This window comes from Aethalodelphis obliquidens, unplaced genomic scaffold, assembly GCF_003676395.1.
Source record: "Aethalodelphis obliquidens isolate GAN/ISIS:26980383/991018 unplaced genomic scaffold, ASM367639v1 scaffold7, whole genome shotgun sequence".
In the NCBI taxonomy this organism is placed as follows: Eukaryota; Metazoa; Chordata; class Mammalia; order Artiodactyla; family Delphinidae; genus Aethalodelphis; species Aethalodelphis obliquidens.
This window is the reverse complement of record NW_020837951.1, coordinates 54,265,597-54,293,359: the sequence shown is the minus strand read 5'-3', so window position 1 is coordinate 54,293,359 and position 27,763 is coordinate 54,265,597. Positions and strand designations below refer to the sequence as shown.

Sequence of the window (27,763 nt, the reverse complement as noted above, 5' to 3'; positions counted from 1 at the left end):
TTAACACCATGTACTAGTTTATTGTTCTTACTGGTATATAAAATAATGGTATGACATAATATATGGCATCTAAGGTTTGATGAAATAATGTATTAATATGCTTTGACACCAAGTAGTATTTGTTGGGTGTGCTGTTCCAGCTGCTAATATGTCTTTGTTTTAGAGGTAGATATTAATACCATTTTATGGTGAAGGAAACAGGCATGAAATGAATGAGTTCTTTAGATGAATATGTGACACTGAATTTGACAGAATACCTGCCATCTAATGTTGCTTTTGTAGCAGTGGCTGGTAGGGATAGAATTCAAGTGTCTTATATACTGGGCTAGGGTATGAACCATTACACTGCCTTTATCCAAGGTAAAAAGGGGGTTTGAAAAGCAAATCACATGTAGCTTGTTGGAATTTATAAAGATATTAAGTCTATGATCATTGCACAAAAATGTACCCACTACTCTTAGTGTCAAGATGAAGCCCTGATGGTACAGTGTTATATGAGTTATGAAAACAGAGAGACTATCATCTATAACTGATCTTTCAAGGCACAAGAAGATGCATCAGATAGAAGCTGCAGGGAGAGGGGAAGTTTCCGGTTTGTGTATCTGAAAAAAAAAATCAGACAGAAATTTCTTTTGGACCTTTCTTGGATCTTGGAAAGTATCCAAGGAAGAAACTAAGCATCCAGCACCTAAACTTAAGGACACAGGTGCCATGAAAATACACTCTTGTAGACTCCGTTTCTGCTCTGTCAGTAAATCCCTGTGTGATTTACTGACGCAAGTCAGTTACCACTTGGATTTTAGTTTCCCAGAGGGCTGGACTAGAGAAGGCTTCCTGCTAGCTAAAGATGCTGTGACTCTCCTAGCACTTTGGAGATGTGGTTTCATTGATGAGAGCATTGGTGATTACTCTAAGGTCTTGTTTATCCTTAGTTTGTGGGCTCTTGGAAGAGAATGTTACAAAAGATGAAGAAGTCATTTTTTTGGCTATTAACCTAATTTTTGAGAAGACAAAATAAAAAATTATACTCCTTAGGGCTAAGGAAAGTTACCGTGATGCTTTTCTACTACTTTGATCCCAGATATATCAACGAGCAAGATGGGGAATTTGGTGAGAAAATTTTAGAGCCAATTTGCCAGAAAAACCTGAGATCATATTTATTTTGATTTATTTGAAATGGGAACTGAGACTGGACCAGGTAGTTTGCAAAAACTGTTTGAAAAAGTATATCCATGCAAAAAGAATGTCTAGAATGATTCAACCACTATTATTATTTTTTATAAATGAGTCATGGCAGTGTTTACCTTTCTCCTCTTTGCTCTTCACATTTCTGTAATGGCACAGATTCTTGAGGGTTTCTTTTTTTTCCTTTCCCTTCTGGGATATGTACCAAATTTTACTACGTTCGAAGATTGTTACTAATGAAATGAAAAATTTATGTCAAATTTGGTTAACATGCTACTTTTAGAATGAATGTTTTGTTTAGGGTTCTCTCATCTTGATTTTTTAAAAAATTGGGTGTATGTCCAATGAAAATATATTAGGATGAAGAGGAAAAATAAAGATTGGAGAGACACAGCCAGTCTATATCCTTTTAAAGAGGCATTTTGGAAGACCAGACTTGGAATGAAATGAACCAGTTAAACAAGTTTTTTTCAGGAGTGTCAACTTTCCTTGCTGGGTCATTCAAGATATTAGCTATTCTAGAAAAAAACATGGTTTGATACAAGTAATCCCATCTACTTACCACCTTAACCCTTTAGGTAAAGAGATGATAAAATATGATTCTTAATATAACTGGACACTTCTATATAGAAGAAGCAAAATGTAAGCATATTTTGTATGAGTGGTGATTATAGAAGGGTTTCTATTGTAGCATTATGGATTTTTCATCGGAATTAGAGAAAGCTTTTTTCTATCACTAATACTGAAAAAAAAAAAAAAAGGTGATCCAGGACTGTCTCTAAAGATGAGTCCTGATATAAGTGTGCACATATGTGTATTTACTGATTTCTGATATAAGGGACATGAAAGCTAACCTGATTCGTTTGTTTTTAGGGGCTCTTGGCTTTGGGCCTCAGTGCAAGTCCATTGGAAAAGGCAGCTGCAACAATCTAGTGGTCACCAGCAGTCCCATGATGGTTCAGCGACTGGGACCCATTTCACCACCAGCAAGCCAGGTCTCTACAGCATGCAACCAGATCAGTCCTAGCTTACAGAGGGCAATGAATGCAGCCAACCTGAATATACCTCCTTCAGATACCAGGTCTCAAGTTACTTTTTTTTTCCCCTTTCTTACGGTATAATCACACCCATGACTGTTTTTCCTTTCCTTACTGAATGCATGCCCACACAACACACACACACACACACACACACACACACACACTCAAGCAGCTCTTTTAATTTGAGCTTTGTAGGGGAATGTGTATAAAAACTGTGTGTGCCATAATATCATCTTAATTGGGAAGAATGGTTTAACACCTGCTGGCTTACAGTGTGAGTGAAATTAAGGCCCACTTTGAGATTTTGGGGCCTCTGTGACTAAATACCAGTGTGTTAATCTGTTGATTCCTCGTGAAGCAGGTCATATCATGGCCTAGAAAGATAAAGATGTTCCATGCACATCCATCTTAGCTGCTCGTTTTTCAGTGTATGAGTTGCAGCATCCTAAGGCTGCTTTACAGTTGTTTTGTCTGTCCAGCCATACATTCACCCATCTAACCAAGTATCTTAAATATTTATGGTCCTGCATAATATAATAGTTGAAGTTTAGGGAGATAGTTGAAAAAGTAAAGATAGAAATCATGAATTTCAAGACTTTATGATGCGTCTAGGAAGACATACTTTCGTGTGTGAGTTACATAACATTTCAACACAATGTCTGATTAGGTGCTGGAATAAGTAGGTCCAATAAATGCTATACATCTATCTCCATGGGAGATAATTGAATAGGGAAATTACCTTCTCAAACAAATTTTTATATCTCTTAAGGTTGATATTACAGGGGACATAAAACCAAAATACTGTGCAAAGTATAAGGTCTATTTCTATGTTTGAAATGAATTATTTCATCTTCTGTAAGTAGTCTTCTTGGAGAAATACAATCCAAAGTTTTTTGCCTTAGTCCCGGATCTGTTGTAACTGTGATTTTGCAAAGGAATTGGACCTCTCTTCTGTGGACCTCTGTTCCTCTTCTTGGGGGACTGGAATCTGCTGAGATGCCTTGTAGTTCTGGGTTCTGTTTCTTCCTCTTCTTCCTCCCCTTCCTTTTTCTTTTCCTCTTATCCCCCTTTCCCCTTCTTGTGTCTCTGCACTGTCCTCCTAGCTGCTATTCGAGACTCTGAAATCACAGTTCCTGAATCATTTTTTATGCCAATTTTTTCATGAGATGGAAACTTGTTTTTCACCTGAGATTTTTTTTGTGATGGGAAGCTGCTCCTGTCATTTTCCTATTGATGATTATGCCTTGAGGGACTCTTCATACTTGCTGAGTATTGCATGTAAAATTAACTGTACTCGTGGGGTAGATGTCATTGGGAAGCCTTCAGCTTCCTGTCTGTGGCAAGTCCAGCCCATGCCTTGAAGGCAGAGAGTCATAATTAATGGAGAAACTGAAGGTAGGCAGGGCACAGGCTGCTCCAGCCATGCATGTATCTAGTGCAGTCCCTTTCATGGGTCGGGCAGGGAAGGGTCATTATCTCAGTGTTTTCTGGCATATTTGATTCCTTAGCATAAATTTTTATCCTTAAAAGATAACATCTTAGAGATGCACTGATATATATGTTTTGATTATGTATTCTGTGAGTCCTTCTATGGAAATAATTTTTTGCAGGATGAGCAAAGAAACAGGAGTTGGGAACTGGCTTGGTGAAATATCGAATTTACTTTTAGCAATTTGGAAAGGTCACATTTATTTGTGATACTTAAATTGGTTTGTGTGTTCCATAAGAGGAGAGATAGGACAGGAGGCAACAGTTCAACTTGAAGGCATTTTGCTATCTAGAGATGAAGAGAAGATGGAGAGAGAATCAGCTTTGTGTATTGGGGGAATGCCCGGGGGGGGGGGGGGGGGGGGGGGGGGAGCTGGATGAGGACATAACTGTTCAGTCTGAGTGATGGCCGCCCTATAAAAAGCTGTAAAATTTATTGTTTTTTCCTGATTATCTATGTAATTCTTACTCATTGTAGAAAATGTGGAAAATATGGACAAGCACAAGACAGTATATGATAGTCATCCCGAATCCTACCACTCACAGGCAACCATGGGTGGAATTTTGACATATATCCTTCTAGCTGTAGGCAAACATATACATCATAAGCATAGGTTTCCCTTTCCATCAAATTGATCTATAATGATCTACATAGTATTATATTTACTTTTTTGTTAATATAAACACTTTCCTTTGTAATAATCTTTTGTGGTAAAAATATATTTAGCATCATATAATGACTTCTTCCTGCCCAAGATTCCATTTTATTAAAATATAAATAAAACTATAATTTTTATCAGTATCTTATTACTGGGCATTTGTTTCCCTTTATTTCATTATTATAAGTAATACTTCATTGGATCAATTCTGTAACTCTTGTTGCCCATCTCTTTTTCATGACATATATGCATATATATGTACACATATATATGTAGTCATTCTTTTAAGCATCATTTTGAGGAATTCCTTGTCATATATACGTTAGTATTTCTTTTGAGCTTGGCATTGAACCAAGCAGTTCAGCTTGGTTATTACACCTCTTACGGCCCCGTGAGAGTTACTGAGCTCTTGCTTCACCAGCTACCCTAACCTATTTCACTGTTGGTTTCTGAGTTTTTCATATTGCTTTTATTTTGTTTGAGTTATCTTTCTTTCACATATAGCTTCAAATTAACCAGTCACCAGAAATAATATGCTTAGGATTAGATGAACATATGGAAATGGAGATTTCTCTAAGTATGATGATAGAACCACAGCTCTTTGTCACTTTCTTTCCCATAGGCTTGGTGTGGGTAGCAGCAGGGATCATAGGCAAGAGTTCTTTGCAATCTTTCACAGTCATTCAGCATATTGTTTCAGAAGGAGAACAGAAAATGTGTGCTCCAGTTGTAGCTCGTGTGACTTTAAGCCTCGTACACCAGGTCTTTTAATCAAGCAGAGCGGCATGGACCACATGTGGGGTATGTTGTGGGGAAAACAGTGGAGGATGTATGTGATCCAGCTAGGTGACTGCCTATCAAATGCTGCTCTATTTGTACTTCTTTAAGGAGTTTTGGTCCTTTTTCTGGTGTCACTGGGAGGAATTTCACAGAACCTTGGTTTTATTCTCTGTAAAACAGAGGTTATTTAAGCAATCCAATTTACTTACTTCACAGGCTGTATTAAATGAAATAATACAAAGGGAAAATACTTCATAAATTAAAAATGATGGTTATCATTATATTGATTGATTACTCACCTTAATCAATATTTTTTTGGAAAACTTTAACACTCTGGTGGGTACTGGCGGAGATAAAAATGACCCCTTTTTTTGGAGGACTTTGAATTTTATTGAGGAAGATAACACCCACAGATGCTTGAAGTTAGCTATGTTTAAGGCTCAGTACAGTCAGTATATAATTTTTCTGGAAAGAGGACTTTTACTGAGAGCTACTATCTTTGGGGCAGGTTTCATGGATTAGAACTTTGAAATATTAAAAGATCTGGGGTAATTGCTTAGAAGGGAGGTAGGCTGCTAGGCAAAGGCCATTTGTTGGAAATTTTGTTCTTATTAGGTGTTTAAGATAGAAGAGAGAGTTCTCCATTCATATAACTGCCTTAGTGAATAGAACATAGAATTTGCTTTCTGAAAAATATATGATAACTGTCTTAGAAAACTGAGATGTCCAAGGAGTTAAGGAATGTGCCTGCATGGGGTTATGCTCAAATTTAAATCAAACGATACTTTAGGTGTATTTTGAGAAAAATAAGAAACATCTCTTGACAGTGGAACAAATGAACATGTCTCACTCACTATAGGCAGCCCTCAAACCAAATAATATAATTTCAAATGCAAAGTATATACAGATGGGTAAAATACTTTCTGCCTGCCATTCACTGCTTAAAAATCTGAAATCCTCCAGTATGACAGTGACCAGGCAAATGCACCATTTGAGAATGTTATATAAACCATCTAAACCTCAGGGTGTAAAGCAAAGTCAGTTGTCTTTGCCTCATATATGACACGACTACTGATTGGACTTGGGTCAGAAAGCAATTCTGTTATCTCCCTGGGGAAGGGACCAAAAGGCCCTTGACATCCTATCACCAGGAGCCTTCAGCTGAGCTCTGCAGGGAGAGCTACAAGCTGCAGGTATGCTGGGAAAATAATTGGAAGTGTCCATGGGGAATTAAAAAACAGATGGTTCAGAAACCACTCTGGGGCTTGCAGGACTTCAGTCCAAATATAAGGATCTGGACAGAGGAAAAGAAATCTGTGTCAAGGGCAACTGGACGTAAATTCCTGCTGTGTTTGTCATCGGTAAACATTACTTCACTTGATGGAAACACCACATCGACAATGGTGTTATCTACCACCTTATACTGTGCATTTCGGAGCTGAGATGTTTTCTTGCTGATTTCTCATGCTTGTAGGAAAGTGTTTCTGGCTTCCATTTTGTGAAAAGAAGAGGAACAGATGGGATGAGAATGCTTCTATTTTTCCCTCAGTTCTTTTGCAACAGGTTGCTGTTTAACAGCTGGAAGTAGTAAATGGGTTCATTCTGGGAAGATAGACATTCTATACAATATTTTATTTTGAATTTTTTGTCAGAAAAAAGATCTCTGTAGAAAGCCAGTGCAAGTACATATAAAGAAGTCAGGTTTTTTGATACACTACAACTCAGAATACACTATTCTGAGTTGGGAGTACAGTGAATTATGAATTATGTCCAGCCTCTTTGTGACAAATTTTCCATCCAAAGGGCATAGCTTTTCTCTTCAATGATTTTTAAGGCAATGATGTCATAGTAAAGCAAAATGAATTTTAAAGTGGCCAGACTACATTACAAAGCATTCTGTTATTCAGCTAACTGTTGTGACATGTGAGGCATGTTTTGTAAAGGGTAAGAAGGACAGGAGAGGAATTGTTGCAAAAGTGAAGTACTTAAAGCAAATGCTTTGCTCTCAGTCCAAATCTGCTGTGATTCAAGGACAACAGTTCATGGAAGATACAAAACTAGCAGGTGTGATTAAACCCTGCACGGCCCAAATGCATAATTACAAATATGACTTGATTTCAGGCTGTCACTCCCATATATATTACAGCTGTATTTTATATATATTTTATTTCGGGGGCAATTTGATGTTGTGACTGAGTACTTACAGTGTGAATTGCTGTCTTTTATAGAAACATTTAAAATTCCTTAATGTCAGTGAAATAAACTTGTGAAATTATTATTAGGTCCCCTGGATGACTTTGAGGATTTACTTTTTTTTTCTTTTCAAATTAAGCATAGGTTTATGTTTTACCTCACCAAACAGATTTCACTCAAAGGCTGGGACTCTGTTTAGACTTGTGTTCTGCAATGCCTATTTGTAGTGTGCTGCACACAGTAGATGCTTAATAAATACTTGTTTATTTGGTTTGCCATAACAAACTTCAATAATTATTCCTAGGTCTCTAATTTTTTCCCTGTATTAAAAAAAGATATTTAAAAATAAAGCAAGGACGATTTATTATCATTTAAAGTATTAAGATTATTTATAACAGTAGATCTTTTTGTTTTATTATTCCAGTGAGCATTAGCTTTTATTGTTCTTCTTGGTAAAATGTTATTTACCTGGAACTAAAAGCCTTGGGTTTTATCTTAGCCAAAGAATGTGTGTTTAGCCGAGAATGTAATTAGGGGAAATACTTAAGGGATTGTCAATGCAATGTTCTTTTAGCTCTTAGGCAATCCATATCCTGCTAAAATGTTTGTCTTTTTTTTTCTCCCCGCCTTCTGGCTGCTGTTCCAGGTCCCTTATTTCGCGTGAGTCTTTGGCATCCTCAACTTTGAGTCTGACAGAAAGTCAGTCAGCCTTGAGCGTGAAACAAGAGTGGTCTCACGGCTACAGGGCTCTCCCTTCGCTCTCCTCCAACCACAGCTCTCAGAATGGCATTGATCTAGGGGACCTCCTCAGCCTTCCTCCTGGGACAGCCATGCCCAGCAACAGTGTCTCTAACTCATTGCCATCCTACCTGTTCGGGATGGAAAATAGTCACTCTCCTTACCCTAGTTCCCGGCACTCTTCGGCCAGGTCCCACTCGGCCCGCTCCAAGAAGAGAGCACTGTCCTTGTCCCCGTTGTCCGATGGCATTGGGATAGACTTCAATACCATCATCCGCACCTCGCCCACGTCCTTGGTCGCCTACATCAACGGGTCAAGGTCTTCCCCGGCCAACATGTCCCCACAGCCAGAGGTCTATGGGCATTTCCTGGGGGTGCGCGGCAGCTGTATTCCCCAGCCAGGCTCGGTGCCAAGCAGCCAGAAGGGCGTGCGGGTGGCCAGTGGTGGCCTGGCTCTTCCAGCCTACGACGAGGACAGCGTGCTGGAGTATGAGCGCATGCAGCAACTGGAGCACGGCGGCCTGCAGCCCGGCCTGGTCAACAACATGGTGGTGCAGCACGGCCTGCTGGACTCTGACGGCCAGCCGGCGGGCCTGCTAAAGACGGAGCGCCTGGATGACTTCCCGGGCGGCACTCTGGACTTGCCCCCGGCACCCCCTCTGCCTCCTCTGCCACCTCCGCCCCAAGGCCCCCCGCCCCCCTACCACGCCCACCCGCACCTGCATCACCCAGAGCTCGTCCACCACACCCAACCGCTGGCCCTGCCTCAGGCCGCCCTGGAGGAGGATGGGGAGATGGAAGACGTTGGGGGCAAGCACTGCTGTCGCTGGATTGACTGCAGCGCCTTGTACGACCAGCAGGAGGAACTTGTGCGGCACATCGAGAAGGTTCACATAGATCAGCGCAAAGGGGAAGACTTCACTTGTTTCTGGGCCGGTTGTCCTCGAAGGTACAAGCCATTCAATGCCCGCTATAAACTGTTGATTCACATGAGAGTCCACTCGGGGGAGAAGCCCAACAAGTGTTCGGTGAGTCGCCTAAAGCCCACGGGAGTTCATTGAAGGTGTATGTGGTTTAACAAACGCTGCCACAAGTTAGGCGGCATTTTTTTCTTTTATGGAGTTTGGATGCTAGGGGTCTAGGTATCCATGGTACCTAGGTATCCTCTTCAGCCTGAGAAAGGGGAAGTTTTCTTTAATTATTAGTGGCTGGGGTATATCTCCACTTCTAGATTCTCTTCTGCAGATGTACATGATCGGGGAGGTTCACGCTGCCACACTGTCCAAAGTCTTGGAAAATTGATTCCCACCAGGCACCAGCTTGAAGTTGCTGAAATGTGCAGGGCAGAGGAACACACACTACACCACCAGCAAGCTTTAGCTATTTTCCAAATTAAATATTCAGTGATTTTCCCTTCCCTCCAATAACTGGGTGAGTGTTAGGGTTAGAGGGGTGGTCCTGATATTTAGAAAGGAACTCACACTTAGCAACTTGGCTAGTAAAAGTGTTGCTGCATACACCCACACGCCTGCACACTGCACCCTCCAAGGTTGTAAGACTAGTTAATGATTTATAGCCAGCATGAAAACACTCAGGGTTACCACAGGAGCTGAGTCTTACTGGATCTCCCTGACTTTAAGGAGAGGGAGTTTGGTGGAAAATGTATAAGGAGAAAGAACCCAGAGGGGACTGTGTCTTTGGTGTTGAAGGAAGCGGGCATGGTGTCTCTTTCTCCCCACTTCCCCCTTTCACAACATCAATCCTGGAACTATCTCTGTTTCTTGGCAGAATTTACTGTTTTTGAATAATATGACTCTTAGATGGTTGCACAAACATTTCACACCTAACAGAAACCCTCAGGGTTTACAAGCAGGACATCACCCTTGGGATCCCAGGGTGGCTTTGCACAATCTCAGACAGCTCGCTTAACTCTTGGAAAAAGAAGAGCATGTGTTTTATATTAGTTTAGATGGACAGGAATATTTCTTTTACAGTTAACAATCTGAGAATTTTAGGTATTCCCTGGATATTGAATATGCTACAGGTCACTTAATGTGTGTAAAAAATATACACCATTTGGAAAAGGAACTTATTTAGATGGTGGTTCCCCCAGCCAGAGTCCCTTCTTTCTGTAGTATGTCTTGATAATAAAGAATCTGGGCCATGTTTACCATGTTTATGCTTGATTATAGATTGGCCAAGTTGTCAGATTCATGTAAAAGCAAACCAAACAGGTGATAGTTGTAAGGCAAGTATTAGAAGCGCTTTTTCACCATCCAGTAGGTATTTTTGAAAGAGTTTTAATAATTTCTGGAGGAATGAAATTGCATTTCTTGTCCTTACATTATGCCCCATGTTATGATTCTTCTTAAGGAAAACTTGAAACTCATACATTGTAAGAATGCCAGGTTATATGACTGAAAAGAATAATTACATTCCAGCCAACAAAACCTTACTCTGTCAGTAAGGTTCTGCATTAAAAATGCCAGAAAGAGACAAGCAATTGAAGGCAATTCCGTTTACTCTGTTTGGAACACACCGGCCTATTGCAGGCAAGGAAGACATTCAGTCTCTGAAGGAAAACAGTCCAGCCTTTTAGTTCTGACTAATCCTGGCTGAAAATAGTTTGCTGGATTTGGCTTTACTGAAATAAACATATAGGCTTGAATTATCCAAAAAAATATTTTTTTTGCATTGCAAAATTAATTTTTGTGCAAAAGGATTTCCCTATTTTCCCACTATCCCCAGATTTTGAAAAGGCGTATAACTTTATAAAGTTGACTTTTGCTAAAGTGCATGATGACTATTAAAAATAGAAATACTTCAGTGAAAGAATAAGCTGAGAGGTGAATGTTTGCAGGCGTCTGCATAGCTTTTCATGGTATTATTCAAGATGGGTATGGGAGGTGATTTTTCTCTTTCCCCTGGTCTGCCTACTCCCCATTTCTAGATGGAATCTTTGCAAAATTTAGATTGCTAGGTTTAATAACATATCAAATCTAGACCCACAAAGCATTAAATCACATGTTATAGTGCAAATGTATTGTACAAAACAGGGTTTCTTAGGGGCTGACTAATGCTGCAGTTCTTGCCTTGGGACTGTATATTTTTAGCAGGAATATAAGACGTACATATCATGAGCATCGTGTCTTGTGAAAACTGTTATGTTGCTGCCTGTCATCTGCTTGATTTGTAGGGTTGTAGCTAACTGGCAGCAAATAATTTTGCCCTGAAAGTTGAGCAGCCTCTCAAGTTGTAGCCCGTGGAGAGAAGACGTTGTGCTTAATGTGGATGCGCATCTGAAAAAGAGGCATTCTTCTGCCTCTTGCAAAACCAGTCTTAACACTCTTGGAATCCAGACACAGAACTCTTAAAACTGAACAGTTTCATCTCTCACTTTTTTAGAAACTGATGGTCGTTGATTCAAAGCTCAAGATCCTTGCCAAGTAAAATGACCACATTCTTCTTTTGGAGACATGAAGTGATCTTTGGGTTTTTGTGGCTGTGTCACATGCTGCAAAGGCTAGGAGCAGTTTAAATTATAAGACCCTGTCCACTTTTGTTTTACGTATGTTTAACTGCTGTTAATTTTCTGTGGACCATAGTTAGAGTTAGTCATCCTTTTCACTCACTTAGCTTATTGACCCAAGAAAGATGTGATGACCCAATTGTGTTTGGTGACCATGACTACAGGCAGCACAATGAGCTTCTGGAAGTCATGTGGAAAGGAGGATGTGTGAAAGGGCTATTCAGTGACAGCCTGCTTACAGTAAGAGGCTACCACTGGTGTCCTCCCTTGATGCCAAATTCCATCTCATGCATGGGAGAACACATTCTCAGAGTCTCTGACTGTAACTCCTCAGCCTTACCCAGAACTCTGGGATTCAGATCTCTCAGGACTTTAGGTGGCAGAACTGGGGGAGGATTGTTAATTTATTATTTGGTTAAACTTACTGGAAGGAGAGAATGGTTTCTTTTCCCTTTCCCACCCAAACAACTCCACCCTTCTGTAGATCTCATTCTTACTACTTCTGTGGAGAGCCAAACCAGCTGCTCTTTTCCCGCTCTTGGCCTTGATTACAGAGATATTCCCAGCCATCGGCAAAGGCCTTGAGAAGTAAAGGCCTCAGCAGGCAGACAGACGGACCTCAGTTAAATCAGAAACTGGAATATGGCAATATTATATCAAAAACACCTGAGTCCATTCACTTCTGTCTACTAATAAAGCGATTTGTAGGTGCCAGATCATTCTATTTAGACCTTCCTGAGCTTAGACCAACCTCAACATTGATGAATCTCAGAATTATCAGAACTTTTGAACATTCCCAGGTATAACTTTGCTGAATTCTATTATGTTTTTCTGAGATGATAAGGTTTCAACTCCTCAAGTCAGAGCAAGTAATGGAGCCTCATAATTAGTTTCTTTCCCAACCCCGTGTTTCATGTTCCTAAAAGATGTAAAGAATAACCCCCAAACTATAGATGTACACTAACCATCCCTAACAGTAGCCATAGTAAGTGTTCCACTGAGTGCACACTGAGAATATTTTTACCGTAGTAGGTCTTTTTGCCATTAAGTTGAAGAGTATGCAACACCTCAGTAGCGTTCCCAGGAAGGTGTCCTCTGAATGAGATCAGACACACTTCTCATGAGAAAGCCTATCTGATCAGGGCAGAGTGAGCAGAGGGACAGGGTTCTGTTGCCAGGATCAGAAACACTGATCCTGGCCTTTGTGCACAAAAGAAAGCAGTTGGGCTGGGAGGTTAGGGAGTGTTAATGAGGGAATTAGGGGGAATGTGGGTCGCCACTTAAATTTTGCTTATTTTTCCTGGATGAATTTTATCCAATAGCAAAAAGGAATTTTGTAAAACTTTTACCCACCCACAGATTTTCACAAAAATGTCACTGACCAAAGACAGCTTTGAATCTTGTATGAATTGACTCATTTCTCCACAGACATTTTGCCTGGCAAAATGCAAAGTATTTGCTTTGGCTTGACTATTGGGCCGTTTGCTTTTTAAGTAACATTGGATTATGGAATACAAGAAAATAAATACAGAGCTGGGGCCATGTCCCCATTCCTCTTTTATGGCCTGATTTATGGGTTATGGGCCAGCCTTAGCCATGTAAGACATTTCTTGAGGAAAAGTAAATTCACTGTAAAATACGGAAGAAGGCTTTTTTTTTTCCACACCCTTTATTTTATTATTTTGATAAGACTTGGCATTGATGTGGTGACCACAATTACCTGACTAGAAGGGACCTCAGGAAAATATCTAGGCATAATTATTAATTATCACTCCACAATCTTCATATTGGCAACAATTAATAAATTCTCGGGCTTCCCTGGTGGCGCAGTGGTTGAGAGTCCGCCTGCCGATGCAGGGGACACGGGTTCGTGCCCCAGTCCGGGAAGATCCCACATGCCGTGGAGCGGCTAGGCCTGTGAGCCATGGCCGCTGAGCCTGCGCGTCCGGAGCATGTGCTCCGCAACGGGAGAGGCCACAACAGTGAGAGGCCCGCGTACCACAAAAAAAAAATAAATAAATTCTCATAATGTCAAGTATTGGAGGGTATGGAGAAGGGAATGTTTTAACATTGTTAGTGAGAGTAAACTAGTGTAACCACTTGGAAAAATGTTTGAGAATATCTAGCAAATGTGAAGATGAGCATATCCAACAAAACCATGTCTAAGTGTCTATCCTAGAGCAACTCTTGGTGGCAGGAAGACATGCCTTTGTTTTTTGTTATAAATTTATTTATTTTTGGCTGCGTTGGGTCTTCATTTGCTGCAAGCGGGGGCTACTCTTTGTTGCATCACGCAGGCTTCTCATTGTGGTGGCTTCTCTTGTTGTGGAGCACGGGCTCTAGGTATGCGGGCTTCAGTAGTGGCACCCGGGCTCAGTAGTTGTGACTTGTGGACTCTAGAGCCCAGGCTCAGTAGTTGTGGCACATGGGTTTAGCTGCTCCGCAGCATGTGGGATCTTCCCGGACCAGGGCTCAAACCCATGTCCCCGGCATTGGGAGGCGGATTCTTAACCACTGCGCCACCAGGGAAGTCCCCATGCCTCTGTTTTTTAAAAAAAGTATAAATAACCTATCTGTCCATAGGTAAGGTGAGTCAACAAACTGTGGTTTATTCCTAATGAAATAATAAAGGAATTTAAAATTAAGAAGCTATATATAAATCGATATATCTATAGATTGATAGATAACAACATGGATAAATAGATAACAATGTTGAATGAAACAATTACATGCAAAAGGGTATATACAGTGTAATATAATTTATGTATATTTAAACACATGCTAAGCAGTATTATACAGTTGTTGTAGATACATAATTACTTGGTTAAACAATAAAATCATGTAGGCAGGATAACCTTAGGATAGTGGATACTTCTAGAGATGAAAGAAATAGGAAGACACGGGATGTATCTTTTATCCAAAGAGGGAGAGAAATGAAACAAATATGGCAGAATATTAAAATGTTTGGTGGTGGCAATACAGCTGTCATAGGTATCTTATAATATTTTCTATGCTTTGCTGCCTGTTTGAAATATTTTATAACTGTAAATATATATTTTTATCTAAAAAGAAAAGAAAAGAAAATCAATGAGTATAATACTCTTAACTCCCTTCCACACATACCAGTTTTTCAGAGAGGAGAAAAAAGCCTAGGGAAATTAAGCGATTTTTCTAAGACTAGAAAGTTGTTTGGCCATTGCCTACTTACTCCAAGGAGGTGGTTTTCCACTTTGGCTGACATTGGAATTGCCTGAAAAGATTTATAAAATACCCATACCTGGGTCCTACCCCCAGAGTCTGTGATGTAATTGGTGGGGTGTGTAGCCTTCCAGGTGATTCTAAAGTGCAAAAGGGTGAGAACTAGTGCTCTAAAAGCTTCCACATTCTGACACTAAACTCTAGACAGATGAAAGCCTACCTTGTCATTTTAGTTAAGGCGTAGGGAGGCACTGTTTAGTAGCAAGTACATTTTCATTATCATCGGTGTCCTGACAATGATTAGGATAATTTCGTGTTCCCTTGGAATAAAATTCAAGACAAGGGATAAGAAGATAACAGAGCAGCGCTGGTCGTGGCAGAAGGCTTTCAACTGAGTGTCCATTTCATATGCAGAGTATTCTCTCTCTACAATTAATAGTCAGTTAAAGGTTGGGATGAATCTGTGCTGAGTAATGAATGTCATTGCCACCTCCTTTCCTCTTGAGTTAAAAGTGGAACTGACAGATCTGTCACATTGCTCCCATTTTTAAAGGTAAAATAGAGTCTTTCCCCTAACAACTACAATGCAGCCTTTCTGCTTTTAATATAAAATGATCTTCAAAACATTTTTGCTACTATGGATGTTTCTGAAGAGTTGGTAAATTGCTAAAATATTGAATTTTCCCTTTTATCAAATCTGCCTGATGTGATTAAATAAATAAAATTAACATTAATATCCTCTTTGTCTCTTGAGGCTGAAACACCACCAGTGAAACATCTGGTAAAGATCAGAGAGAGCGTAGCTTCCAAATTGTATCCCACAAGGCATCAGTCTGTCAAGTATTTAATGCAAACTCAGTGATTTAAAAAAGATACAACTAAATCACAAGATTTTTTCCCATTGATTTTACATAAGAAAGAGATGCCACCATATTTATCTGTGTATAGACATATCCAACATAGTGTAGACATATATGTGTCACTATAAATTACAAACCCGTTAGTATAGGTAAAAACAAAACCACAGAAATTCTCATCAGATGGGGCATTGGCCACAGTTTATAAGGCGTCTGTCAAATTGGATTTTACATCCCAAAACACAGTTTAGAAACCTTCCATTTGGTAGTGGTTTAATTTTATTTCCCTTTAGAAGGCATTTAATCCACTTTACCTGAGGAACTGGCCTTTCATGAACTTTGTCTTGAAAATAAATTCATAGCAGATTTGGGCAAACGTTTCATAGCAAATCGTGGTTTATGTTTCTTTGCCCGGCACTTCTAGGATTAATGAAAAACAATAGATAATGAGAGAAACTTTAAGAGGCTGAATACTTGAGACTTTATCCTCATTAAGCAAATCATTAACTACATGACAGTTAATGTTCCTTTTAGTTCATATTTGTTTTGTGGTTTTTCTCTAATTTCACGCCCTGAAATAATGTTTTTAAAATTACAAAAAACTGTGGTAATCTTTTCCTAAAAGATCTGATTAAGGGGATATATTTTAGATCTCCTGAGGTTTGTTCATATGTAGATTTTATTTTATTTATTTTTATTTTTTTATCTTTATTGGAATATAATTGCTTTACAATGGTGTGTTAGTTTCTACTGTATAACAAAGTGAATCAGCTATATGTATACATATATCTCCATACCCCCTCCCTCTTGCGTCTCCCTTGCACCCTCCCAAGCTGATCAAAGCACCGAGCTGATCTCGCTGTGCTATGCAGCTGCTTCCCACTAGCTATCTATTTTACATTTGGTAGTGTATATATGTCCATGCCACTCTCTCACTTCGTCCCAGCTTACCCTTCCCCCTCCCCATGTCCTCAAGTCCATTCTCTACGTCTACGTCTACGTCTTTATTTCTGTCCTGCCCCTAGTAGTTTCATCAGAACCTTTTTTTTATAGATTCCATATATATATATATATATATGTTAGCATACGGTATTTGTTTTTCTCTTTCTGACTTACTTCACTCTGTATGACCGTCTCTAGGTCCATCCACCTCACTACAAGTAACTCAATTTTGTTTCTTTTTATGGCTAATATTCCATTGTATATATATATACCACATCTTCTTTATCCATTCATCTGTTGATGGACACTTAGGTTGCTTCCATGTCCTGGCTACTGTAAATAGTGCTGTAAGGAACATTGTGGTACATGACTCTTTTTGAATTATGGCTTTTTCAGGGTATATGCCCAGTAGTGGGATTGCTGGGTCATATGGTAGTTCTATCTTTAGTTTTTTAAGGAATCTCCATACTGTTCTCCATAGTGACTGTGTCAATTTCTATTCCCACCAACAGTGCAAGAGGGTTCCCTTTTCTCCACACCCTCTCCAGCATTTATTGTTTGTAGATTTTTTGATGATGGCCATTCTGACTGGTGTGAGGTGATGCCTCATTGTAGTTTTGATTTGCATTTCTCTAATAATTAGTGATGTTGAGCATCCTTCATATGTAGATTTTAAAATGTATTTTTCTTAGTTCATTCTCCATCAGTGTGGAAAATTAGTTTGGTGATTTATTAGAAATGTCTTTTGTGACCTTTGGAATATTTCTTGATTACGTTTGCTCTGAGTGGTCGTGTTGACATCTTTGAGTCCAAATGGAATTCAAGTATGTAGAGTGAAAGACCACATTTATTTTTCCATAAAAGAGGTAGTCTGATTCTCTTTGATCTTTCAGAAGTGTTTTCTTCAAGCTCTGGGTAGAATGATGTGGAAAAGAGATTTTTTTTTTTCTGGGCAGATTTATTAGTTTCTACTGTAATTACTGAGTCAGGGCCTCTGGACTATCAATAAGACAATGAATGTTGTAACCCTGGGTGGTGGATGTGTGGCTGGCAAACACACAACCTGGGTGGGCAGGCTCGATTTCCCCTTGGCTTGAACTGTGGGCAGCCTCAACCAGAGGGGAGATTGGTTGGTTTAGTGGGTGTCATCGCTCATATGGGAGGTTGGTGTAGATAGGAATTTGATGAGAAAATGGAATGAAACCTGTGTGTTCTTATTTTGCAGCACAGTATTTATTTTTATTTTCTTGGTCCATGGATGCTGGATTTGAGTACAGAGAATAACTAATAATTTTGAATTTTGAAGACTTTAAAAAATAGTTAATTTGAAAAGTAACTGAGAAACTGGAAAATGAGATGACCTAGTTCTGGGCAGGCAGGGGCAATGTGCATGAGTAATTACACCATGCTCCAAACTTAAGGTGAGCGTATAGTTTATTGTTCAAATTGGGACAATTTTGAGAGTGAAAGGGGTTCTCTTTCCCTGGAATATCTGTGCAAAACAGGCTTGTCCTAGAAAAACCAGGATGTATAGTTGTCCTGCCCAAATAGTATATGCAGGGACTTCCCTGGCGGTCCAGCGGTTAAGACACCGTGCTTCCACTGCAGGGACCATGGGTTTGATCCCTGGTCGGGGAACTAAGGTCCCTCATGCTGCGTGGTGTGGCCAAAAAAATAGAAAAAAACAGAAAAAACCAAACAGTATTTGCACTGATGTGTCCAACCAATCAATGCATGCTCATTCATTTATTTGATCACTGAGTACAAGCCATGTGCCATGCCCTGTCCTGGAAGCTGGGGGTGAGTAGGTATGGAAATAAATGGGACATTCTTTTGAAGAGATCACAGTCTTCTAGCAGTGACAGCTGTGAAAATAGTTATTTACACAGTAGTGAAACAAGGGCTGTGATATAGGTCTGTGCAGATTGTTTTAATGGGAAAACAGGGGAAGAAGCTTCCAGCTCTGTAGAGTCTTAGAGGAGGCGACTGCATCTTGAAAGAAGACAGTGATTCTTGCAGAGAAAAGGAAGGAAGCCATTCAAATGGAGCACCACAATATGTGATAACACAGGGGTGTGAAAGAGTTCAGGAAAGAAACAGTTCCTAGGTAGTTCGATGGTCCAAGACTAGGTAGGAGTGTGAAGGGAGGCTGGAAATTCACCTTGGGCCAATAACAAAGGACTTTTACTATCAAACAGGGATAATATTTTGAAAATTAGAAAGAATTACACACCTAGTTAATACAAATGCAAATTCAGTTAAAACAAAAAAAGTCTTAGGAGGCAGCATTATGAAGGAAGTAAGCACAGTGCTTTAGTGCATGTGAAATGAAACTCTGATGTCCCCCAAACCATCTCATTGTCTCTTAAAGTTTATAGTTTCATTCTTCATTGAAATGTATCTCTTGACAGCTATAATATGAAACACAAATTTTTCTTATGCCAAATGATAAGAAACACATAAATGGAGTGTTTATCTCCACATAAATGGAGACAAACGTAAAAGTATTTTCTGTGGTGGGCTTTAAAGAAAATTAAAAACCCGAGGAAGACTAGGGACCAAAGGCTATTTGAGCAGTTATGTGGAATGACTAAGAAGTGAACAGAGGCTGCATACATTATCCTGTGCATGAGTAGCCTTCTATTAGTTAAATATTTCCTTTTATAATCCGTAAAGTAGTGAAGTACTGTTAAGCAAAGGTTGGACTGGTACTCGTCATGTTGAGCTTGTCAGCCCTTTCCAGACTTCCTCCCACCCTCTGACTGCTAAGATTTACTGTGGAATTTTTTTCTTCTCAGACTGAATTAATACAGAGCAGAGCTAAATGTTTGAGATGGTTAGAGGAGTGCACATTAAGTAAATTCTCATCAAGATGGCACCCATTCCTGCTGATTCAATCTGGAGCACCTTAGGGCCTCATGCCTCTTTAGACAGGGGAAGGCAGAGTGAAAGCAGAGACTGGCCTTTTGTTACTTGAGCTTCCTGCTCTAGAGTGCTCACCTCACCTGGGGCTTGAACCTCCCAATGTTGGGCCATTTGCCTGTGTGACCAGAGAGCACAGCCTGGAGCCAACATCAGTAGACTTAGGTGTTCAGAGTGCTCCAGATAAGGCATCTGACCGGTCTTGTCCTTAAAATTTACGAGGCAGCATCTCAGGCTTGTATTTATAGAACAATTTCTTTTTTGTGTTTTCCCATGCTTATTTGAAAATGCTTTAAGTTTTAAGCTGGGAAAGCTCATCCTTTGATTAGAAATATTGCTACAAGTAAACTCTTTCTCTTCTGCCACTTCCATCTCCCATTCCCAGTCAGTTTCTAGCGTGAAACCACCAAATGGTGCTTTGTTAGCCAAGAGAATGGATTTGGAGGTGGAAGAGCAGTTGTAATGAAGGGAAAATGGGGGACCCCACCTTAAAAAAATTCTGAAATGGAAATTTGTCTTCCATTACATTTGTGGTGACTCTTATTGTCTCCTTCCCTCAGAATTTCCATGCTGCCTTAGGGCCCATGCTTTTGCTCCTTATTTTTTCCCGCCGTCTATTCAAGGCTTGCTTTTGGGAAAAAAGTTCAGCAAAGATAAAATTCATACATATAAATAAATGGTGAATGACTGAGAAAAGATTCAGTGCACTGGCCTTCCCAGGGGTAGTTGCTATTTTCACTAGGAAGAAAGTGTTAAACCTCTCCCTTAGACAGAAACTAGTTTAGGGAAATGAAAAGGGAAAGAAAATAATGGTCTTACAAATTCTGAGGTACTAGATTGCTTTAATCTTCACCATAGCCCTCAGAGTGAAGTAATTTGTGGAGCTTGAGATTCACATTCTCTTCTTTATAACTACATATTCCAACATCATTATTCATCTTTGAGTCCTACCCATGGCACCTGGCTCAATGATTAGAATAACGTATAGTATCTCTCAAATATATATACATACATCTCTATCTTTTTACTAACCAATCAACTGATCTATCTATATCTGTGTATATGTGTGTGTGTATACATATATTCTTGGAGTCAGGATGGGTACATGGAGGTTATTATTATTCTATTGTTTCTACTTGTGAGAAGATTTGAAATTTTCCATAATAAAATGTTAAAAATAAGCAAATAAAGTTTTTGAGTTAACTTTTAGGAAGCAAAAGGACAGTTCGTTCATTCCCTCCAACACCTCAGAAAATGTTGCCAGCCATTTTTTTCCTTGGGTATCCTGTGTTCTGATCTGAAAGCAAATTAATTTTTTCCATTGCTCTTAAAGGTCTCTGAAATAATTTTGCTTAAAAATGAGATGAGAGATACTCTTAAGCAATAACATGATATTTGAAAAGGCAAACGATAACAAGGAAGCGTTATTGGAGTATGTTAAGATAATCTGACTTCTGTAATAGACAGCCCCAAATCTCAGTGGCTTGGTACAATAAAGGTTTGTTTCTTATTCATGTTGTAATACAGCTTGCTCCTTGTGATTGTACAGTGGCTCAGGAACCTTCAATCTAATAGCTCTGCAATCTGAGTCTAGGGTGAAAGAGCATGTTGAGGATTGTGCAGAAGGTTTGGAAGCTGGATGTCCAAATGACACGCTTCACTTCTTCCTGCATCCCATTGGCCCGAACTTAATCACATGACCCCAGCTAACTGCAAGGGGGGTTGGGAAATGTGGTCTTTATGTGTGCACAGGAGGACATTAAACACAGAATATTGTGTCTTCAGCAAGCAACTAGACGTCCCTCTCCTGCTTCACCCCTGACCTATCCTGGTTCTCTGTATCCCCTCGAAAAGAAGAAACATTCAAATCTTGATCTTTGAGTTTTTCTTGAGTGGCCCCCCTATATCATCAAAGTGGTTTTGTAAAAGACCATTTCTTTTTTCTTATCAGTGCTGGCTTCTATAACTTGCTTTTCAACTTACTAAATCTTTCCCAGCCCAACCATTTTTTTCTTATTTACTCTCCAAGGATTCCATTGCCATACAGTCACCACTGTTGGGAAAACTCTTGTTATCTCAAGTGAATTACTCAGTTTTTCCCACCTTGTCCAAATTACATGTTCTTGGTGCATAATTCCCCACTGCTCATCATCTTTCTAAGTCATGAGGATGTGTGATGTCTTCATGTCCCACAGGCACTCACCCTTGAGGGAGATCTGCTCATTATCAAGGGCAAGGTCATAAATGAATCACAGAGAGATACACCATCGTGAACAGAAATGTGGTGTGAAGGGCTATTTTACTAAGACCCTGAAACACAATATTCCCCATCTGTTCATAAAGTAACTTATTTGATACACACAGTGTGGTCATAAGTGCTCTTCTGTTCTCTGAATGCTTGCTTTTGGTCATGAACTGGCACACACAAAAGGAAAAAATGACAGTGTGCCTCTATGGACACTTTTGGTCCGTTTCCATAAATATATTCAAACAAAATGAAATTGCCTGGCTCTATATAATATGTCCTTTAGTGTGTTTAAGCTTGCAAAATTACCCCCAAGGATGACAAATTGTAAACATCATGCAATACCACAGCCGTGGTTCAAGGCCTGTCTCAGTGTTCTGCCGACATTCACCCTTCCTAGAAACGTTTAAAGTGTTTTAGGAAAACGAAGCTAGGCAAACAAGCTTATCAGGAACGACAATAAAAAAATCATTGATTCTAATTAGGAGGCGTCACATATACAGAAACAAAGCTGCTTTTGTGTAGTGGAAAGTCTATCTGTTCTCTGAAACACGTGGAGTGTTTTCAAGTCACTTTAGATAATGAAGCTGACAAAGTTTCAGGGCCCTGACCTTTTGGCCCATCTCAAGCAATGCAGCTGCACTTGTCGAAACTTGTTGAAGGTGTTGGTGGGAGGTGTGCTGGGATACAAGTTGTTATAAAGGTGACAGTGAGACAGATGCTATTTTTTCTGAAAGCCCCAAACTACATGATAAATTGAGGTGCGGAGTATTTAGGTTCTTGAGGCAAGGACTGAGTTTATAGCAGTTACCTCTAGTTGTTCCTGTAGCAAGTACTTCCCTCAGCAGCCCAGTGCATTGACCCACCACTGGTGAGGACTCCAGCGACTCCGGCTGTCGGTCAGCCTGCTCCTGCTCCTTCGTGTGTCCTGGGGAGATCAGCTTTAGATTGTAACCCTGGTTTTGTGCTATGCTCATGGAATGGGGTCTTTATGGTGGAACCAGGCAAAAAGGAGCTGTATGATCTGAGCAAATAATGGAGAAATCACTCTAATTGCTTTACTCCATTGAGGTAGTAAATCAGAATCCACAGCTGTGTCACTGTCACTTCTCTTGAATTCAGAACTTCAGAAAAATGAATTTCACTAGGCCACAGGGTCAGGAACATAGATCATAGTAAATCAATGGACAGTTCAGTTCAATATTAAGAGTACATATTGACCATTTGCAGTGTCAATGATTTATTCTCAAGGAGGAGTTTCAAAGAAGACGTTTCTAGTTGCTTGATTGTACGTTTCCTCGGAAGACTGGCTTGCTAATCACCATCAGTGAGTAATAGGGGTTGCCCCACCCTGAAAAATAAAGCCCATTGTGTTCTGAAGGAATGATACTGCCAAGTGTCTTGACAGGCTCCTGCTGCACTTGTCAAACAGCTGTGCCTGGGTGTGAAATTTTGAAGTTGGATTCTCACTTAGCCAAGATTAGAATAGGTTTAATTGAAGGTGTCTGAAACGGGGGACAATTTAAAATTCTTAAACACAGAATTCACTCATTTCTAAAAAACATTGTACTGATCATTTCTAAATTATTTGGTTTCCGCCTTCATTTTTACTAACATAGGTATTATATAAAATTCAAATGATCATAATATAAAAGAAAATTATCTTAATATGGAAAATGTTGTAAAGTTATTTGTATAATTTTTTTTCACTTAAAGATCTTTAAATATTTGGTTTATGTTTACATTTTAATACTGAGTCATTCCTCTATTTGCAGGTGTGCGTGCTCTCTGTGGTCTCTAAAAGTGATCCGCAGGTGTAAGACAAAAAGGTCTCTGATGACTATCTCTATTTCACTCATTCAACTATTGAGCAATTGAGCAACTATTTCATAACAACCACTCTTCTAGGCCCTGGGGATATAGCAGTGAAGAGATCAGACCCCAAACTCCCTGTCCTCTTGGAGCTCTAGAGGGAAGGATAGTAAATAATGCAGATGCTTGGGGGAAGAAGGTTTCAGACAGAGAGAACAGCAAGTGTAAAGGCCTTGAGGCAGTAGTGTTGGCCTGGTTTGTTCTAGAAACATCAAGGAGTCCAGGGTGGCTGGAGTAGAGTGAACAAGGGTGAAAGAGAAGAGGAATTCAGGGAAAAAATGTTTAGGGTCTAGATTGTTTAGGGCTGGTAGTCCGTGAAAGGATAGTTTTGAGTAGAGGGATGATATGATTTATATTATGTTTTTGTATAATTGTTGAATGCTGTATGGAGTGTACATTGAAGAGGAACTAGGAATAGAAGCAGGAAGACCAAGCCTCCGTAACTGGGATCATTGCAGTAACCTTCTCTCTGGTCTTCCTGCTCATGTCCAGAGGTAGAAGTTAGGATAATCAATTGAGTTCTGGCTATATAAACATAGCCAGAACTCAGTTGACAGAATTTCTCAATGGATTGGATATGGGATGTGGGAGACAGAAGTGTCAGCTGTGACCCCAGGGTTTGGAGTCTGGGAGGATGGGAGTTACCTTTAACTGACTGTGGGAGGTTTGGGGAGAAAACAGAGAGTTTGGTTTTATTTTTTAAATTTTATTTATTTTACTTATTTATTTTTGGCTGCACTGGGTCTTTGTTGCTGTGCGCGTGCTTTCTCTAGCTGCGGAGAGCAGGGGCCACTCCTCGCCGTGGTGCGCAGGCCTCCCACTGTGGTGTCCTTCCCCGCTGCGGAGCACGGGATCCAGAGCACAGGCTCAGTAGCTGTGGCACATGGGCTCAGCAGTTGTGGCTCACAGGCTCTAGAGTGCAGGCTCAGCAATTGTGGCACATGGGCCCAGTTGCTTTGTGGCATGTGGGATCTTCTTGGACTAGGGCTCGAACCTGTGTCCCCTGCATTGGCAGGTGGACTCCCAACCACTGTGCCACCAGGGAAGCCCAGAGTTTGGTTTTAGGCTTGTTAAGTTTGAGGAGCCTGTGGTGTGAGTCCCAGGGTGAGTCTGGAGATCAGGGAAGTCTAGACTGATACTATTTTGGGGTTACCTATGTATAGATAGTATTCAAGGTTATGAGATTGTCTGACCTGATTGAAAGTGAAATAAGTAGAGTCATGAAAAAATTGGTGTCTGTACTCCTGAATTCCATGAGGGGTGGGTGAAAGGAGAGATGAGTTGTAGTAGTCAAGTAGTCAAGTCCTCTTTCCCAAACAACTTGTATCTCCTTTGCCGTGCTTTGTTGCCCTGACCCTACCTTCCGTATATCTAGGAGAATTTCAAGGTGCCATTGAAGAGAAAAAGATAGGGTTGAAGAGGTTGGTTCAAGTTGGACTGCCATTGACATACCTGTATTTCTGTTTCCAGATCAGAAGATAAGCAGACAGAAAACAAGGAGTACATGATTCAAGAGAATAAATAGGTTTCTACCGTCATAATCTTATGCTCTTGAAATTGGGGGGTTGTTAATAATAGGATCCATATATCTTAGTTTATACAGAACTTAACAGTGTGTAAGCTCCAAGAAATAGTCTTAAGTCAGTTCTATCATTGAGGTGACATGGAGGTGACAAGGAATCCAGGAACAGATTGGATGACTTCTTGGTCAGTTTGTTGAGGGGATTCAAAAAATAATGGGTAATTTTTTTCTCCTTTTCCAACAGTGAGATTCTGAGATTCTGTCTTTTAATAAATTAATCTCTCAGTGAATTTGATGGTAGCTTGTGTTCCAGAATTCATGTTCTCAATAGCCTGGTTGATTTCTGCTTAGACAGCCAGCTCCATGAATGTCTCCATAATGTTGATAGGGAGCAATATGAAAGAGCTGTGGGTTTAGGTTTTCAGGGGTTGTACTTGGGTTCATGTTCTAGATGTGTACATTGTGTGAAAGGCTCAGGGATTCTGTTCTTGGCCATTGAAGCCCAGGGAGTCTGTGGAAGTAATTTTAATTTTAAGATCACACAATTATATTTCTTCCTACTCTAGAAACAGCTTAATGAAATACCTTTTGTGTACCATGTATTGGGTTTGTTTACTGTAGATTGTGATAGCTAGGGAACAAAACCTTACATTTTAGCTTTTGGAAAATTTTATGATGTTCATGTCTTTGGCAATAAAACTTCGTTGGCTCCAACAAGATGCCTCTTTTGTTTGCCTGAAGTGTTATGTCAGGTCTATATTCAGAGAAGGGATAGGGATTTTTTTACATTTATTTTTCCCTTCTGTTTCCTCTCTTCTCCCCCCATTTTCTAGCACCTACTCATTCACTTTATGTTTTCTTTCTACGCAGAGCTATTGAAGGTGAGTACAAAGAGAAAATGGAGGTTTTAACAGTGCTTAAAATCTGTGTGTGTGTGTGTATTTCCATCCAGTGACTGCGAAAGTATATTCAGTGCTTAAAAACAGTGATATTTAATATTTAAATCTATATTTTATAGAGTTTATATCTGTTGTAGGGACTGTCTTATATTTTCTGGCAGGGTTTACTGTTCTACTAGTTAGGGCAGGGCTTCACAACCTTACACTATTGATACTTTGGACCAGATAACTCTTTGTTGATGAGGGCCTCTCTTGAGCATTGTAGGATGTTTAGCTGCATTCCTGGCCTCTACACATTAGATGCTAGTAGCACCCTCTTTATCCCTGGTAGTGACAAAAATATCTCTAGGCATTCTGTATGTCTCCTGGGGGGCAAAGTTGCTGCAGGTTGAGAACCGCTGAGCTAGGGGAGTCTGAATTTATCTGCCTTATTCATGTGGAGACAGGGCAGTTATTTTGAGATTGCAGTCAGTGCCTGAAATGCAAATATTTGGCTTAAAAAATCTTCACTTGGCATATCCAAGTGAGAGCTTATGGGAACCTTTTCTTCTCTGGCCTCACCAAGGACCCTGGCCATGACCTCTGCAACTTCTGATGACCAGTTGATGAAGAAGTAGTCCTTGATGCATTCAGGATTGTAGTAGGGAGGGATGTAAATTGTTCCAAGAACCTACTTGACCCGGAATTGCCTTTTCTTATAGAAATACTGATGTAAATGGAGGGTTGGTTCCCTGTTCCAGAAAAATGGCTGTATCTAGAATGTATCCTCTTCTGTTGGGGAAGTGGGGATTTATCTAGAGCAGAACTACTGTGATATTTTAAGCCAGAATCCCAGTCTTAGGTGAGAATAATCCCTATCAATATTCAACTTCTCAATTTCCGTATTAATAACGAAAGCATAGTACTGAAAATATACAGAAATTTAAAGACCCAAATTTGCAGTTTCACTGTGTTTGTCTTTGCAATGCTCTGCCTTTTGATTCTAGAAGTGAAGCCCATTTCACTCTCCCATTTAGAACAAGTCATTGAGAGGGTGCACTGTTGGTGCCCACGATGGCACTAGATATAAATGACTCATTAACAGGAAAGGGCTCTCTCCATCACTACTTGACTTCAATAAGGAAAGCCAAAGAACCTTTAGATCTACAACTGTATCAAGCCAGCAGTGCTTACAAGATTAAACTTTTTTGAAATCAGCTAATTAGAAGCAATTTTAAAACAAACAGCTTTCTGGAGCTTCATCAGGAAAATCATAGGTATAATTATCAGTAGTTACATGTATTATCCTAGAAGAATAATTTTCAAAATATAAGACACTGATTGTTTACCTAACCTGTTCCACCCAGGGGACTTTTTGAGTCAAGACTGGGTTTGGAAATATTTTACACAGAATGACTAGTGGCAGTAATAATAGACATTGACAAATGAAAGTGGCCTTGTATGGTTTATACAGAATAATAAAAATCACCCTATGCTTATGACAGAAGAAAATTAAGTAGAACAGCTGTATTTGGACATTTACTTTTGGACCCTGAGGGAAAAAAAAAAAGTTTTCACAGTTCAAGACAGACTGTTGGGAAGCTGGACTCTACCCAAGATAATAACATCTTCCATTTGTTAAGTCAGGTTTACAAAGCACTGTCCCATGCATAATCTCATTGGATTCTCACAATAATCCTTAGAGGTAGAAAAGG

General features: G+C 39.8%; 1 protein-coding gene across 4 annotated transcripts in view; it reads left to right on the top strand.

Moving 5' to 3' along the window:
• GLIS3 (GLIS family zinc finger 3) overlaps positions 1-27,763 on the top strand; it is a 506,378-nt gene that overhangs the window by 174,329 nt on the left and 304,286 nt on the right. For all 4 annotated transcript variants that reach the window (XM_027105791.1, XM_027105789.1, XM_027105788.1 and 1 more), the window contains 2 exons: positions 2,059-2,266; positions 7,992-9,111. In XM_027105791.1, the coding sequence (XP_026961592.1) occupies positions 2,059-2,266; positions 7,992-9,111 (1,328 nt within the window). The remainder of the gene's footprint in view (positions 1-2,058; positions 2,267-7,991; positions 9,112-27,763) is intronic.